The sequence below is a fragment of the Triturus cristatus genome, chromosome 2_1, assembly GCF_964204655.1.
Source record: "Triturus cristatus chromosome 2_1, aTriCri1.1, whole genome shotgun sequence".
Taxonomy (NCBI): Eukaryota; Metazoa; Chordata; class Amphibia; order Caudata; family Salamandridae; genus Triturus; species Triturus cristatus.
In genome coordinates this window covers 880475132-880492563 of record NC_140581.1, presented here as the reverse complement: position 1 = coordinate 880492563, position 17432 = coordinate 880475132, and the positions used below count along the sequence as shown (strand labels likewise).

Here is a 17432-nt window from a genome sequence, read left to right as displayed (position 1 = left end):
AAAAAAAAAATATATATACACACACACACACACACACACACACATTCATACACATTCATACTCCTGCTGGTCAGTCAGAGACTCCTGTACCCGCTCACATACCAACTCGGAGACTTATGCACCCAGTCACAGGTCCACTCAGAAACTCATGCACCCACTCATAGCCCCACTAAAAGTTATGGATCACTCACGCACCCAGTCACAGAACCACCCTGAGACTCATTCACCCAGTCACAGACCCAGTCAAAGCCTCATACACCCACTCACAGACCCACTCCCTTGTACACCCATTTGTATAACAACTCAGACACTCATACACTCACTCACATACCCACTCAGACAGTGCTGCACCCAGTCACAGACTCAGTAAGAGACTCATGTGCTTACTCATATACCCAAAGACTCGTACACCCAGAGACCCATTCAGAGACTCATGTGCCCACTTACATACCCACTCAGAGACTCTTACACCCATTTGTATATCCACACAATCATGTACTCACTTGTATACCCACTCAGAAACTCATGCACCCACTCACAGACCCACTCAAACACTCATGCAGTCAGACTCATGTGCACACTCACATACTGCTCAGACATCTAGTGACCTTCAAGATTTGCCATTGTTTTATCAACAATTTATTCATAAAGGGAAATTGCATTCAGTGGATCGTATTAGCTGCACTTCGACAAAACAGTGTTTTCAAACCGACTACCCAAAAAAAAATAGATTATGTGAAATATACTTAATGGGTAAAGATGGATAACTTAAGCCACCAACGTTACAAAAATTGATAGATCCAACTAAAATCCAGACAATAGTCCAACTCACATTGCTAGTGACTTACCTCGTCGCATGTTGCATAATGTTCATCGACACGATTCTTGACAAAGTTCTGAAGACGCCTAAAGCTTTCTGTCAGCGCTTTAAGGCCTGGCAGAGGCAAATAACGTATCAGTGGAATAAAATCAGCTGCAGCCCCCGAAGCTGCTGCTTTTTGCGCTTCCTCGTTGTTTTGTACCATACCAATGAACTCTTCATCTGTATGATCATAACGCTTGCCAAAGCAGAGAGCACAAACAACATTGGCAACAGCAAGGGCGATTTCTCCACTGGGATCAAAATAACCTTTTCTCTCCGTGAGCTCAGACAGTGTTGTCACCAGTCCCTCCGCCTCAGCAGACACATATTCTTCAAGAAGACAAGAGCACGTGGATGTTTTTGCTTCGGATTTTGAAAATGTCCGTAGAGCATTTTTGGCAATTTTCTTATGAAGCTTCCACGTTTCTCCAAAGTATGGGGCAAACGACAAAATGCTGCTTTCTGCCATCAAAGACAGCGAGTGCAACTTTGGCCTGGCACCAAAGCTGTCTCCTTGCCTCACCAATACTTTTTTGATGGTTTCTTGACCACTGATAACAAGGACTGGCACAGTTCCAAGATAGACGAGGAACACATCTCCGTATTGCTTTGCCATTTTTGAAAGAGCGATATGAGACAGAGCCCCAAGCTGAAATATATTTCCGAACACTGGCAGTCCCCATGGCCCTGGAGGAGTTTTACCCTCCTTTTTCATGTTTCTTAGGACCTTAAAGACTAGTGCAAAAGTTATAAGTGCAATCATCACTTCTGGGTATGTAAAATCAACCGCCATCATTTCTGTACTGTAGGTCACCTGCAAGAATTAGCACATTTTTGTTTATTAAAATGTAATTTTAAATCACTAGTTAATTCAATAGATCTTTATTTGATCTTAAAAAGATCATAAAAACAACACAAATAGAAAACCTATAAAAATAAATGCAGTATCATAAATAACATTCTGAATGTATTCATGATTAGCTAAAAACATTTAAATCACATCAATCATTCACATACAGCAAATTTATTTAAAAGAGTATGAAACTGTCTCTCTAGATGCCTCACCTACCCTCCATGGATTTTCTGCTGCGAGTAGCCATCTTAAGAAAAAAGTAAAGTTAAGAACACCCTACACTTCTGAAAGGCTAACTTTTTCAATGTGGGTTTAAGACAAAGCTGAAAACACTTACGATAGAAGCCACAGAAAAACATAAAATGCACCAAGGATTGTCCCACCTTACCATTACGGGGACAAGGGGGACAGCACGCTCCCCCACACATTAGCTAGCCCTTTCATAAAAACATGCTAAACACCAAACCAACCGACCTGAACCTAAAAAGGACAGACCTCTCCCAAACGCAAAACCAACCAACCTGAGCCTAAAAAGGACATACCTCTCCCAGCGTGTTAAATCTAGCATAAGATACATACCAGTATCATGTGTGGCAGAAATGGAATAACAATGGCAAATATTGTGTTTACTAATAGCCTTCTGAATCCTTTGTGAGGAGGTACGTTCAGCAAACCTCTGCTTGACCATCCTTTTTGCAGTTCTTAGTAATTAAACCAGGGTTACTAAACAAATCAGGAAGGCCAATATCAGCTAGGGCTTTACGGATATAGTTCAGCCAGGGAATGGGGAGCACCTTATCCAATCTCCGACAGTCCTCAATAACTGCCCTATTGAAACGTGCCTCGCTGTTACTCCATACGCTCACCCAAAGCAGGAGGGGTGCCAGTTTAACAGTATATGAAATGTACTCTAGGTTCAGTTTGGAGCACAAAAGAAAATTGGCACCTGATGGCGGAAGGTTCAACAGTCTTCTACAAATTCTGTTTTCTTCTACTTGTATGGCAGCAGAGATGGAGCAGGTAAAACAAAAATTGTTTACCTTCTCTATTTCAGCATGAAAATACTAATGCCGTAATCAGTTTACATATTAACCTGTATTAACTGTGTGCCGTGATATACTAATCAATAAAGTGCACCTTGATAAACACGAATTACACGCAGGACTAATTGCTATTTGCCTGGCAGAATAACTATAATGACTAACTGTGGTACGCATATTAATAATAGAAGGTGTGGCGATAGAAATTGCATGATTTGTGTTGCTTTGGTGATGTTTTGCGTTCCTGTTGGGACCAAATGGTGAGTTTTATTGCTTTAAAATGTAGCTATGAGCTAGGAAAATACTAATAAATAATGGGATTAGTGTGAGTTTAAACATTAGAATCTTCATTTCCGTACATTAATTATGTTTTATGTTTGTTTTGCTTAAGTTGGCATTCGGGCCTACCAAGCTATGATATTCAAAATGGAGTTCAGAAGTGGCAACCGTCTTGTGAGCGCGATGTCTACTGCGGAGACTCGGATGGCTCCGAAGATCTCCAGGCATCCTCAACTCAGAGCACAGTGTTCCTGGTCAAGGATAGGAACGTGGAGGACTGCCAGATTTCAGCCATTGTAAATGACCCGAAAAGAAAAATAACCACCTAAAACGGAAGGTCAACGTGTCGATACATCGGACCTTTTCGCATAAGAACTGTATGAGCTAAGAGAATGACATAGCAAATTTTATTAGAACTCCGGACTATGAGAAATAAAGGACCATATTGCAACTTTAAAGGGTTCAACCAATCGCAAAACGTTCCCAATTCAGTAAATGTTACACGTTCCCCGGGATTTGTTATAAAAGCATAGTAGAATAGAGAAAGGTTAGTGCGTTCCGAAGGGGTGTCCCGAATTTGTGTGATCGCCTTGCTTGCACGATTGCTTGGTCCTTTAGATATCTTTGGGACTGTGCCGTGCTGAGCGAATGAACTTTTCGGACTTGTTGAGTTTTGGCCTGCATTTGATTGGGACGATTTATCAGAAAAGATTTGAGTTATGCAGAGCTAACAGAATTAGAGAAAAGACCCCCGATAGCAAGAATAGGTAAATATAAATGTCATGAATGTCATGTGTTGAATAATTAAATATGAACATTGTTGACCGAAATGCTAATTATGCAACTGAAAGCAAGTAATTAGATAAACTAAACATTGATTAACAGAGAATGAGTTTGTGGTTCTTTAAGTAGGACATTAAATAAGTATTCCGAAGCTTTAATGTGTTTTAGCTGGTTCTAGATCACCATCAACCAGTCCAACTAATTGGTCCGTCGGCCAAGTGGTGGAGTGCCTTGATGTTAAGGTTAGGATCCTATAAGTATTGATGTAAATATATATATATATATTGTAACAAGTTTTCCTTCCCTATAGGTAATAAGATACCCCCCCCCCACATGTCCAGCGGATACGTCATCCTCCTGCATGCGGATTCAGAGTGAGAAGTGTGAGTGTTGGCGTTATGGGCCCCACCAATGAATGCGTGTGCGAATGAATAAGTGCGGTTGATGGATCTGTGACGCAGGGAGGTTATGTAAATTTGCCCCCTTTCCGCTGGATCAGTTTTTCTGGTAGCAGAGTTATGGTTTTATTGTTTTGGTTTGTTGATTATTGACTATTGATGATCGAATGATTGATTGATTATTGATTTATGTTCTAACATTCTATGTTGAGTCACGTCGCGTTTTATGTTGTTTTTGAAGACTTCCGGGATGTTGGAATTTGGATGCCCTGTAGGTACACGGAGAAAACGTGTGGCAAGTGAAGTCGCACGGTGTATTGTCTTGTTGCCCTATATTTACACGGGGAAAACGTGTGACGTTTGGAGTCGCACAACGTGTTGTCTGGGTTCAAATTGGTAACATCGTCGTGTGTTATCGGTAGGGACATTTTCTGTGTGAAAGTGGTGTATGGATAGCAAAGGCCACCTGTGAAATTTCGGTCTTAAGCTCAGGAGTCAATTGTGAGCTCTGATTACACTTATCACTGGAAGGGTAATAGGTCTCCCCTAAGCTTGTAAGAAGGGTAAAGTAGAGGGAAGTGCTACTTTATCGACGAAACTGAATAATTCGGTGGTAGGGCAGAGGTAAGCGCAGCTCTCGGGAAATATGGAATTCTTGTGCAAATGGACTACATTTCTGTATGAATGTGTGTAAGTGAAATAGCACTCGGTTTTCTCTTGAAACTCTGGCCTTAATTCTCAGGAGCATTGTAGTCTCCACATGTGTTTTATCCCGAGAGAAACGGTTAGCCTTTGGTTGTTAGAAGGGTACAGTAGAGGGAAGTGCTAGTTTATCGGCAAATGGAATAATTCTGTGGAAGGGCAGAGGTAAGCGCTGCTCTCGAGAAATACGGAATTCTTGGGTAAAAGGACAAAACTATTTCTTTGGTTTAGCGAAGGGGACAATGGTGGTGTTTTTTATGGCGTTACTAACAGATTTTGAGTGAAAGAGAACGTGAAGTAAGTTTGCCGATAAAAATTGTAAAGGAGGGGTCAGCAGAAGCAGGAGTAGTGAGAAAAAGCTGACGTGTGAAAGACCGCGCTGGGATTGGCCAGCCATAGGAAGACGAGGTCTTCACGGATTGGTGCGCTGGTGTAGGCCACGCTAGGAGTGGAGAATTACAGAGTGATGTAAACGCTCCGGATTGGTGCGTTAGTGTCGCGCTACGATTGGATAAGAACACAGACTAGTCATAGAGGAAAGCTAGCGATACAGGACAAGGAAAATGATGTATTACGATCCACCAGAGGAAGAGAAATAATCATGGTTTGGAAAAATCAAGAACCTATTTAAAAAGGATAAGCCAATTGTGACTAGGTAAGGACAGATAATTCCCCCGCCGAAATCGCCCGCATCCTTTATGGTGGCGAAATATGGGTATCATACGTGTATTTGGTTAGATAATTGAGCGAAATATACTGGAGTATTCCCAGATAATGGCTCTTTTAGTTTAGCGGTATTAAGGAATTTAGGAGAAAGGATGATGAGACTCAAACTGAAACCTAGACCTCCTCAGTTTGAAGCTTTAACAGAATGGGAAGATCAGATGTATGAAAGGGAGCGATAGCGGAGTGGCAGAAGGTATAGATACATGTTTGGGAGACCGTGTGGACAGGAGAGTCATGATGACAGGATGAGGAGATAGTGGAGTGCAAATATGGCTGATGCGATGTTCCCTATGAGAAATGCTGAAGAGACTAGTAGTAGAAAGTTTACAGAGAAGAGAAACAATACAGGGCTAGAAGGCTACAAGTATGGTGTGAATGAGTTGGAGGATGATGTACTCCAGGACATGTTCTATAAAAATCCTCCCCCGTACCAACCAAATTCCACGTTGCTAACGCCAAGTGCGCCAGTAAAAGAAGCACCACGAAATAAGAATTTTGAGCCAACACCACATGATTTAGGGAAATATAATCCCTTTAAGGAATCTGAAAATAAACAGCCCGTTAGGATAGCAAATGAAGTTTTTAGCTAGAACTACCCTGGAGTTAACTGAAAAGATTAGGGAATTGACCAAAAATATGGAAGCCATAACTGTTCCTGTAACAATAGGACCAGTGATGCCTGTCTTTGATAAGCAGAAAGATGGTGAGCATTGTCTAACGATTCCTTACAATAGTAATAAACAAATTGAAATGGGGAAAAGGGATTCAGAAGAAAATCCATGGGGAAATTTGGTAGGAACTTCTGGGATAAGTACTCCTAAAAATTTGACAGTAAATCAAAGTCCAGCAAGTAAAACATTGATGACAACAGAATCGGCACCAGAATCCCCAGAGAGGAGTCTAGAGCGAGTAAGGAATGAAACTATCCCTGTAGGTCCCACTTCTGATGAAGTAAGTGATTAGTTAAGGAGCCTACAGCGAAAAGATGCCGAACCTCGACCTTTAGATGTGGCAAAATTAAAAATAACTTTGGAAGAATTGATAGTAGGGACTATTCCCACAGAAAAGTTAAAAGCATATCAGGATGAAGAGCTAATGTTTCTATGTAAAAGTATAACATGGAGGGCGAGAAGTTTGCATGAAAAATTGGAAGAAGTGGCGAGTGAAACGGGTATTGATTTTGAGACAATAAAATCGTTACAGAAACCATACAGAGTAGACTTTGCTGAAAAGGACCTTGAGAATTTGAATACCGCAGGAAGATTAACTCAAATTAAAGAACTGATTGTTTTGCTAAGGAAATGGGGTGATGTAGATAAATCGAAGAGCAGGTGGTTTCAGAAACGAGACAATGTAACAGACAAGGCTTTTTCAGCTTTCACAGTGAGAGAGAAAGAGACAGTGGTAACTGAATGTCCCATAAGGGAAATCCCAGGAGGGGGCTATGTGCATGTTCCTTGGACTAGGCAGGACATTTTATCATTTACAAATGACTTCCCCCGACTTCGCGAGAAGTCGGTGGAATAGTACCGGCAGGTAGATAGGTTTGTTAAATTATCCAAAGTACTATGGATATATTTGAATGGTCTATTCGACATAATTGTGCCAGCAGATCTATGGGCAGATTGTAAAATTACAGTAGGTTGGCCCACTCAGGAATACCCTAGAGATCCTAAAACAGGTGCCCCTGATCCAGAAGTAATGAGAAAATACAAACAGGTAGTTACCTTCTTGAAAAATAAAGTACCTCCAAAAGAAACTGATTAGGTAAAAATTGATAGAACTCACCAAGAAGTAAAGGAATCTGTACATGCCTATTATGAGAGATTGTTATTGGCTTTTAAACAATACAGTGGTGAGGAAAATTTGAGTGAGAAAGATTGAAGTCATTTTGTATATCGATTTGTGTACGGGTTGCCACTTGCCACCTGAATTAAGCGAAATGATAAAGCAGCATACTGTGGATTGGTAAAATAAAAAGATAGACAAAGTATTGAGGCATGCAAAATATTTTAGTGACGAGATTGAAGCCAAGCAACGTAAGCTAAAAGAAAAGGCCATGTGGGCTCAGGTTAAGGTGGCGGAAAGACAGGAAGCTCAACTGTTTGAACAGGCAAATGGCATGAGCCATGTAAAACAAAAACCCAATATTGGGAAGGGAAAGGACAGATTAGTTTAGACGAAGCCAAAACGAAGTGGCCATGTCATAACTGCGGAAAGATAGGGCATTGGAAATCAGAGTGTAAATTACCCCCAAGTGCTAATGGCGATAATGCATCATTAAATCCACAGGTGCAGAATGAGGTGAGTTGTCAACCACAGCGACAGCAGCAGGTTGTTGCCCAACAGTGTCAGGTGCCAAAACCACCTTTCCCACAGAGCGTAAATCCACAGAGATACAGTAATGAGACAGGATTCTACTCCGAGGAACAGGTAACTAAGCTGCCGCGCACTAGTGCTGTTTCGCAGTATTGGCTGCAACGCAATGAGAGTGAGTCAGAAGAGAGTTATTGACGGTGCCGAGGAGAGGAAGAAGAGTGCGTACTTGGCGCAACTCTGAAAGTAGACCAGACAGGCCCTTTTGTGGACGGAAAGCTAAATAATGAAAATATTACTTTCCTAGTAGATACTGGTGCTACTCGCTCAACTGTTAGATCAGCTGACGTTAAAAATCTTCCTCTCTCGGATGACACAATCCAAGTAGTTGGAATCTCAAACAGACAGATAAAAACATATCTCACTGAACTAGTTAAGGTTAAAATAGGGAATTTTTCCGACATGCACCGCTTTGTCGTCTGCGACACCAGCCCTGTACATTTGTTAGGGAGGGATGTGTTGTGTAAGATGAATTGTACAATCTTCTGTACTCCTGATGGCATAGCTTTTGAGACTCCTGACGAGGATGTACTGTTCAAAATTACCATGGCCAATATGGAACCCGAGATTACTGAGGCATTTGCTGTATTTGACCCAGAAGAATTACCTCAGGAATTAAAGAAAACAGTGAAAACTGAGGTATGGGATTTCACGGGAGAAGGCATGGGACTAATGAGAAATGTAGATCCCGTAAAGATTACTGTGAAAGAAGGAATAAGTTACCCAAATATTCCCCAGTATAAATTGACACCTGAAATAATTGCAGGAGTCACCCCTTTAATAGACAACATGATTAAACAAGGTATTTTGAGAGAGATAATGAGCAGCCCAGATTCACCGATTATGGGTCTGAAAAAGCCTAACAGAACATTTAGGATAGTACAAGACCTAAGAAAAGTGAATAAGATTGTTGTATCATGTTGTCCCATTGTACCAAATCCGTCTGTGATCCTATACCAGATTCCTCATGATGCAGAATGGTACACAGTCATTGACCTGTGTCATGCTTTCTTTTCCATCCCATTGCACCCTGACAGCCAACAGATTTTTGCGTTCCGGTTTGGCGAACGTACTTTGGCATGGTGCCGAATCCCACAGGGGTATACAGAAAGTCCATCGATATTCAATCAGATTCTGAAGAAGTCCCTAGAAGATATAAAAATGCCCGAAAGTTCAGTACTAGTCCAATATCTCGATGACCTACTGGTGGCATCGAGAACTCGAGAAGCCTGTGTAGTGGATACTGTTGCGTTGCTGAATCATTTAGCGGATGGAGAACTTAAGGTATCCCCATCAAAATTACAATTTTGCCAAAAAGAAGTACAGTATTTAGGCCATAAAATTTAAAAAAGGCTGAGAAAGGTGACTGCAGATAGGATCAGTATAATCAAAGGAATGAGAGCACCAATGACTCAAAGAGAGGTGAGAATGTTTCTTGGAATGGTTGGATATTGCCGTCAGTGGATCAGCAACTTTTCACTGATTGCAAAACCTCTGGTACGATTGACAGAGTGATGTGAAAGACCCCCTTGAATTGAATAAGGAGGAGTTGAAGGCTTTCAAACAATTAAGAGACGGTTTGTGTGAAGCCCCAGCTCTTGGCATGCCTGATTATGAAAAGGAGTTTGAACTCTATTGCAGCGAGAGAAATGGGTGTGCACTTTCTGTACTAGTACAGAAACATGGAAAATTGAGGCGCCCAATTGCATATTTTTCATCTATAATAGATCCTGTGGCTGTGGCATTGCCTGGTTGTTTAAAAGCTTGGAACAGAGTGAAAGAATTGTGATGGAATATCCTGTGAGAGTGTTTGTGCCTCATGACGTGGTGATCCTTTTAACTAGGAGTCGCACCCAGTTTATGACACACAGTCGTCTAACTAAGTATGAGAAGGTCATTTTAGGTGCAACAAATGTGAGCCTTGTGAGATGTCTAAATGTGAACCCATCGACATTGTTGCCTGATGCTGAGAATGTGGAAGTAAGGGATGACGTGGATCATGATTGACTTTTGCACTAAACCAAACCCTGATATAAAAGATGTGCCTCTGAAACAAAGTGACTATATGATGTTTGAGAACGGACGAGGGAATTCTGAGTCCAGCGTATGCGGTATGTACTGTAGCGGCTGTTCTGGAAGCGTCTTGTCTGAAAGGAGTGAGATCAGCCCAGGTTGCTGAATTGTTTGCATTAACAAGAGCGTGCAAGTTGTGATTACCGATAGTCAGTATGGCTTTGGTGTGATGTATGACTTTGGGCAGTTGTGGTCCCAAAGAGGGTTCTTGACATCAAGTGGAACTCCTATAAGGAATGCTGGGGTGGTTGGAAAGTTATTGAGGCCACAGGGGTATACAGAAAGTCCATCGATATTCAATCAGATTCTGAAGAAGTCCCTAGAAGATATAAAAATGCCCGAAAGTTCAGTACTAGTCCAATATCTCGATGACCTACTGGTGGCATCGAGAACTCGAGAAGCCTGTGTAGTGGATACTGTTGCGTTGCTGAATCATTTAGCGGATGGAGAACTTAAGGTATCCCCATCAAAATTACAATTTTGCCAAAAAGAAGTACAGTATTTAGGCCATAAAATTTAAAAAAGGCTGAGAAAGGTGACTGCAGATAGGATCAGTATAATCAAAGGAATGAGAGCACCAATGACTCAAAGAGAGGTGAGAATGTTTCTTGGAATGGTTGGATATTGCCGTCAGTGGATCAGCAACTTTTCACTGATTGCAAAACCTCTGGTACGATTGACAGAGTGATGTGAAAGACCCCCTTGAATTGAATAAGGAGGAGTTGAAGGCTTTCAAACAATTAAGAGACGGTTTGTGTGAAGCCCCAGCTCTTGGCATGCCTGATTATGAAAAGGAGTTTGAACTCTATTGCAGCGAGAGAAATGGGTGTGCACTTTCTGTACTAGTACAGAAACATGGAAAATTGAGGCGCCCAATTGCATATTTTTCGTCTATAATAGATCCTGTGGCTGTGGCATTGCCTGGTTGTTTAAAAGCTTGGAACAGAGTGAAAGAATTGTGATGGAATATCCTGTGAGAGTGTTTGTGCCTCATGACGTGGTGATCCTTTTAACTAGGAGTCGCACCCAGTTTATGACACACAGTCGTCTAACTAAGTATGAGAAGGTCATTTTAGGTGCAACAAATGTGAGCCTTGTGAGATGTCTAAATGTGAACCCATCGACATTGTTGCCTGATGCTGAGAATGTGGAAGTAAGGGATGACGTGGATCATGATTGACTTTTGCACTAAACCAAACCCTGATATAAAAGATGTGCCTCTGAAACAAAGTGACTATATGATGTTTGAGAACGGACGAGGGAATTCTGAGTGCAGCGTATGCGGTATGTACTGTAGCGGCTGTTCTGGAAGCGTCTTGTCTGAAAGGAGTGAGATCAGCCCAGGTTGCTGAATTGTTTGCATTAACAAGAGCGTGCAAGTTGTGATTACCGATAGTCAGTATGGCTTTGGTGTGATGTATGACTTTGGGCAGTTGTGGTCCCAAAGAGGGTTCTTGACATCAAGGGGAACTCCTATAAGGAATGCTGGGGTGGTTGGAAAGTTATTGAGGCGATACAGCTGCCTAAGCAATTGGCAGTAGTAAAATGTGCTGCCCATTCGAAGATCACTGACTATGTGTCGGCTGGGAACGAATTTGCAAATAACATGGTGCAATATTGTGCGCGCAACCAGAATTCGGTTAATCGAGGCAGGGAAAAAGAAATGAATTCATGTCCCTTACATTTTACTAACACAGTGAATACGTGGGAGGAGGTGAGACAGTTACAAGAAGAGGCAGGAGATGAGGAAAGGAAACAGTGGATAAAATCAGGATGAGCACCCCGAGAGACAGACCATGTTTGGGTTTATAGGGATGGAAGACCAGTCATGCCTGATAGCATGGTCTCTACCATGGCACGGATGTATCATGGACAGACACATGTAGGAAAGGATGCTATGATTAGGCTTTTCAAACAGACATGGTATAATGCCAAATTTAGACTTGTAGCTGAGAGCCTGTGTCAGAGATGCCTTATATGTCAGCAATACAATCCTGGAAGAAAATGAGTGGTGAGTCTAGGAAAGATAGGACAGGAAGGAGGGCCTTTCACCAGAATGCAGATTGACTTCATTGAAATGCCCCCCTGCAATAGGCTGAGGTATGTTCTAGTAGTAGTTTGCTTATTTTCACGTTGGGTGGAAGCATACCCGACTAGAAGGAGTGATGGAATTACAGTAGCAAAACTCCTATTGAAAGAATTAATTCCCAGATTTAGTTTCCCAGTCCTGATCGAATCAGATAGAGGGAAACATTTTCATAATGAAATCATGAAAGTGACTTGTGAAGCATTAAATGTACAGCAAAAACTGCATTGTGCTTATTGCCCAGAGGCTTCTGGAGTGGTAGAACAAGTGAATGGCACCATTAAAAATAGATTGGGGAAAATGTGTTTGGCCACAGGTTTGAAATGGCCTGATATCTTGCCTCTGGTGCTCATGACTATTAGATCTATCCCTGATAGGAATACTTGACTGAGTCCCCACGAAATTATAATGGGGAGGGCAATGAGACGTGTTCGTTCCTGTCAACAAACTACTGCCTATATCTGATGACTTAGTGTTGGATTATTGCAAGGGGTTGGCTGATTCCATTCATTCTGTGTTTCATCAGGTTGGATCGGATGCAACCACTCTTGAAAAGAAGCCAGCCAGGAGACAGGGTAAGGATTAAAGTGCATAAAAGAAGAAATTGTCTGGTCCCACGGTGGGGAAAACCACGTCAAGTGATCTTGACCACGACGACAGCTGTGAAATGTGCCAGAGTGAAGAATTGGATTCATGTGAGTCATACCTTGTGAATCCCTAATCCAGTGAATAACCCTGAAGAGGAATACTTGGAAGAATCTGATACCAGTTCCGAGTCGGATTCAGAAGATGCAAGAACAAAACCGACTCTTGGAAGGGGGTAGTTGGAATCAAGTCCAGTTATAGCACCAGAGAATCTGCCCTTAATAATGAGATTGGAGATTTCTGACACTAGCTCAGAATCAGATACGGAACAAGTGCAAGTACATGAGAATGTAAAAGAAAACATTGAGGAAACGGTCAAGGAAATTCTTGATAAAGAAGCTCCACATGTAAATACGAGAGAAATTACACCTGAGGTCACAGAAGTAGAAGGCGAGGTACTAGATACAGAGAGTAAGGGTAAGACTGTTGCGGAAGACCCCCGAGGAGGTGTAGGGAAACCACACATCCAGGTAGAAGAAAGGACAGTTAGTTAGCAGAAAGATTGCATGGAAGAAACACGAGGAGGGGCAGAATTAGATAAGGAACAGGAAGTTGTGGAAAGAAAAACTACTAAGGCAAGGGTCAAGGTGGAACCGAAACTGAAGACAGTGAAGAAGAAGTACAAGAAGGTAGAGTCCTGAGAAAAAGAGCATGGAAAACTGCAAGAAGTGAAAAGGGAAGTAAGTTGAAAAGGCCAGCAAAGGAGGAAATTTGGCCAAACAAGATAAAGAGATTAAGGTATCGATTGACATGAGTAAAGTCATCTAGAGCAGAACAAGTGAATGAGTTGTCTAGCCAAGAGAAATCAAAAAACATTGATCAGACACCCTTGGAAAAGGGAAAACGGACAAGGAAACCCAACCAGAAGTATAAGTCACCAGAATTGACATACGTGGCACTTCCTGAAGTACACGAGGAAGCAGACAGCCAAGGAAGTCTAGGTGTGACTATACCAGCAGTGGTTGAGGAAGACGAAGATTCGGAAATCCTGAGAGTTATCTTGTCCGACATCGGAGAAGAGACGGATGTTCAGGAAATTCTGAACCAAGACTGTGAGAATGAAGTGAAGAACGATCAAATGCCAGATTGAAGGGACGAAGGTGTTCCAGAGAAATTGAAATACTGAGTAAGACACATACCCGAAAGGAACCAAGTAGGAGCTCAGAGCCTTGGGTTTAGACAAAACTAGTTGTGAGTAAATGAGGCTAAGTCAAAAGACACTGATTATTTCCGAAATGGCAAATACAGAAGGTAGAAAATCTACATGTGTGTTCCTTCGAGGATGGTGCAAGGTGTGTTGTTGTTGTACAGGATTACTAATGCTTCTGTGGAGTGTATTAGCTTTAATAGTTTCATTTAAAGTAACGTTCAAAATGATAGAGGGTCATAGTGAGAATAAGACTAATATAGAAAAGATTCATGATACTCATCCAACTGGAGTGATAGACAGAACTGATTTACATAAGGATAGGTCCATAACCTAATTTTGTAACAACGTTTTCTCAAAGTTATTATATGAATACGTAAAAACTATGGATGTGAGAGATTCTTACGTCTGCATGCAGTTGCCTGCATCAGTGTCTGAAGGTGTTACGTACCACCACCTTCCTGTGACATATGGAATAACATGTAGTGTATTAGCAAGTTTGTTTTATAAAACAGGGAAACTAGAATATTACTTCTCTGATGTAGATAACATTTTTTCACAAGTACCTGGAGTTCCTCAATTTAATAAGATAAAACCTGGTAAAGTTTTAGGTGAATATTTCTTAGAAACTAGAGAATTAACTTTAGAAGCAGTATCTAGGAATAATCTCACTTGTAGTCTGAAGAGGGAAGAAAAGACTTTTTTGGATATGGTGGAAGAGAGGAGAATCAAGATGCAAAGAAAGATAACTGAGGGAAAGGGAGAAAAGACGGTCTGGGACGTTGAAAGAGAAAAACAATTGAAAGGAGAAACCAGTAAGGCTATGGTTTTAGATTGGCCTTTGAGAGGGAAATTGTGTATTAGAAGGAATTAAACTGTGTATGGTAACTACTTTATAGGTACGAGTGAATGCCATGATACGTATAGAATCATGGGAGGATGGGGATTTAAAGGAGGAAATGATCCGGTATTCCCTGGATTATATTTTATCTGTGGGAATAAAGCTTATTATCAACTACCGGACCATTAGTATGGCACATGTTGCCTAGGCCTGGTCTTCCCAAAGGTATTTCATGTGGGAAGGGGAAAAGATGGTGCGTATGAGATAGGTAAACAACTAACACGTAGAAGGAGGGAAACTTGGTCAGAAATGGTAGGGGATATTTTTGGAGCACTGATACCAGCCGTTGGAATATCTCTGAATGCACACAAAATTAGAAAATTGTCTACAGTAGTGGATCGCTTATCGACAAGCACTGCTGGAGGGTTCTTGCTGGTAAATACCGAAATGGTTGCCATGAGAGCCATGATAATGCAGAATCGACTTGTCCTTGATATCATTTTGGCAAAAGAGGGAGGAGGCTGTGGAATGCTGAAAGTACAACATTGTTGTACTTATATTCCTGACGAAAGTCATGATTTAAAGAAATATATTCGAAATATTACGGATTTGCATGAGGAAATTGTTTCATTGGAGGCTGAGAGTGTTTTGGGAGAAGATTGGGAAAGGATTTTCTATTAAAAAATTTCTGATAAAACTAGGTAGCTCATTTATAGGTAAGATTCTAATTCCAGTAACTTGTGTGATAATATTAATATTAATTATGAGGTTAGGATGTGTATGTGTAAAAAGAAGAAAATTACAAAATAAAATAAACAAGAGAAGTCGCTAAGAAAAGAGAGAAAGAAAGAAAGGAAAGAGAAATAAGAGACATAGGACTGGAAGAATGGAAAGAAAATATGTATAAGAAAACAAGAGAGGATGAGACAGGGGAAACTATAATGTGATGTAACAAAACTTAAAAGAACTGAATTCATTTGCGTAAAAAATATATCAACATTTAGTGGAATTTGTGGTGATATTAAGAATCACCGAAGGGGGGATTGATGAAGCAGATAAAACAAAATGTGTATACCTTCTCTATTTCTGCATGAAAATATTAATGACGTAATCAGTTTACATATTACCCCATATTAACTGTGTGCCGTGATATACTAATCAATAAAGTGCACCTTGATAAACACGAATTACACGCGGGACTAACTGCTATTTGCATGCCGATTCCGCAGCTTTAATGTGTTTTAGCTGGTTCTAGATCACCATCAACCAGTCCAACTAATTGGTCCGTCGACCAAGTGGTGGAGTGCCTTGATGTTAAGGTTAGGATCCTATAAGTACTGATGTAAATATATATATTGTAACAAGTTTTCCTTCTCTATAGGTAATAAGGTACCACCCCCCCACATGTCCAGCGGATACGTCATCCTCCTGCGTGCAGATTCAGAGTGAGAAGTGTGAGTGTTGGTGTTATGAGCCCCACCAATGTATGCATGTGCGAATGAATAAGTGTGGTTGATGGATCTGTGACGCAGGGAGGATATGTAAATTTGCCCCCTTTCCGCTGGATCAGCAGCATTATGAAATCCCCAAACCCCGGCTCCAGATGTGGCAGTGGGGACACATTGCAGTTAAAGTTTAACATAATCTTCAGTGAATAGCCTTTATTGATCAACAAATAATTAAACACCCTCCTTATTGGTCATATTGTAAACTAAGTTAGTGGATTGAATTGCATGATGCTATGCAGTGACTGTCTAAATCTGTCCAGACTTGTTGAAGAATCTCACTGTAATTTGTGTTAAAAAGTCAGAGCTCTGGTTGGGACCACATGCTCTTACTAATAAAGACTGAATCTGCACTGCAAAGTGCAGGTACACACTCATATACAGCATGACTCACCCAGCACTCTGTGAAAGTACAACAAATGTCCACCTCTGGCGTTTAAGTGGAGCCTGTTGGTGCAGTTATGCTCCGTTCTATATCCAGACAGCCCTACCGTCTCTTTACCAGGAAACTTACAGCAGCCCGTTAGCAGAAGGGGGGGGGTAGTCCAAACGATTCCTAGTATTCCCTTCCAAAATTGCCTTTATTGTGCTATAAATGTACAAAACATACTGTCTTTCTATCTACCAGATTTTGCTTTTGGCACTTTTCTTATGAGAAAAAAACACTACGAATACAAAGATTCACTCCTCTTCAATAGGAATTCCTCAGATGATCCACTAATGCAACGCACCCAAGCTTGGCCTCAGGCAGCACTTTGGTAATTACAGAAAGAGTACTAAGAAGACGTTTCTAAATGAAAAATGGAGGTAGGGAAAATAAATGATTCTTTGCAATCACTGTGGCCAGGACTCCACAATCCCAAAACTCCTGTATTCACGAGCTAAAGGTGCCTTCAGAACCTCTCAACTCTCTAGGAGCTTGGCGGAGCTCAAGACTCAAGCTCTGCAACAACGTATTGAGATGTAGGTACAATGTGAATAACAAACTACAACCAGCATGTAAAAAAGAAAGCGAACTAGGGCCCAGATTCACAAAGCACTTTTAAATTAGGAGAATCATAATTTGCGCTTGCACATGGTCAGAAATTGCAAGCCATAAATTATTCAAGTAAATGT

The 17432-nt window shown here is 41.2% G+C and overlaps 1 protein-coding gene across 2 annotated transcripts in view; it reads right to left on the bottom strand.

Annotated features, from left to right (window-relative positions):
• Window positions 1–17432, bottom strand: part of LOC146866026 (cytochrome P450 1A1-like) — a 197643-nt gene that overhangs the window by 111568 nt on the left and 68643 nt on the right. For both annotated transcript variants that reach the window (XM_085633042.1, XM_085633044.1), the window contains exon 2: window positions 849–1676. In XM_085633042.1, the coding sequence (XP_085489168.1) occupies window positions 849–1658 (810 nt within the window). In that variant the 5' untranslated portion in view covers window positions 1659–1676. The remainder of the gene's footprint in view (window positions 1–848; window positions 1677–17432) is intronic.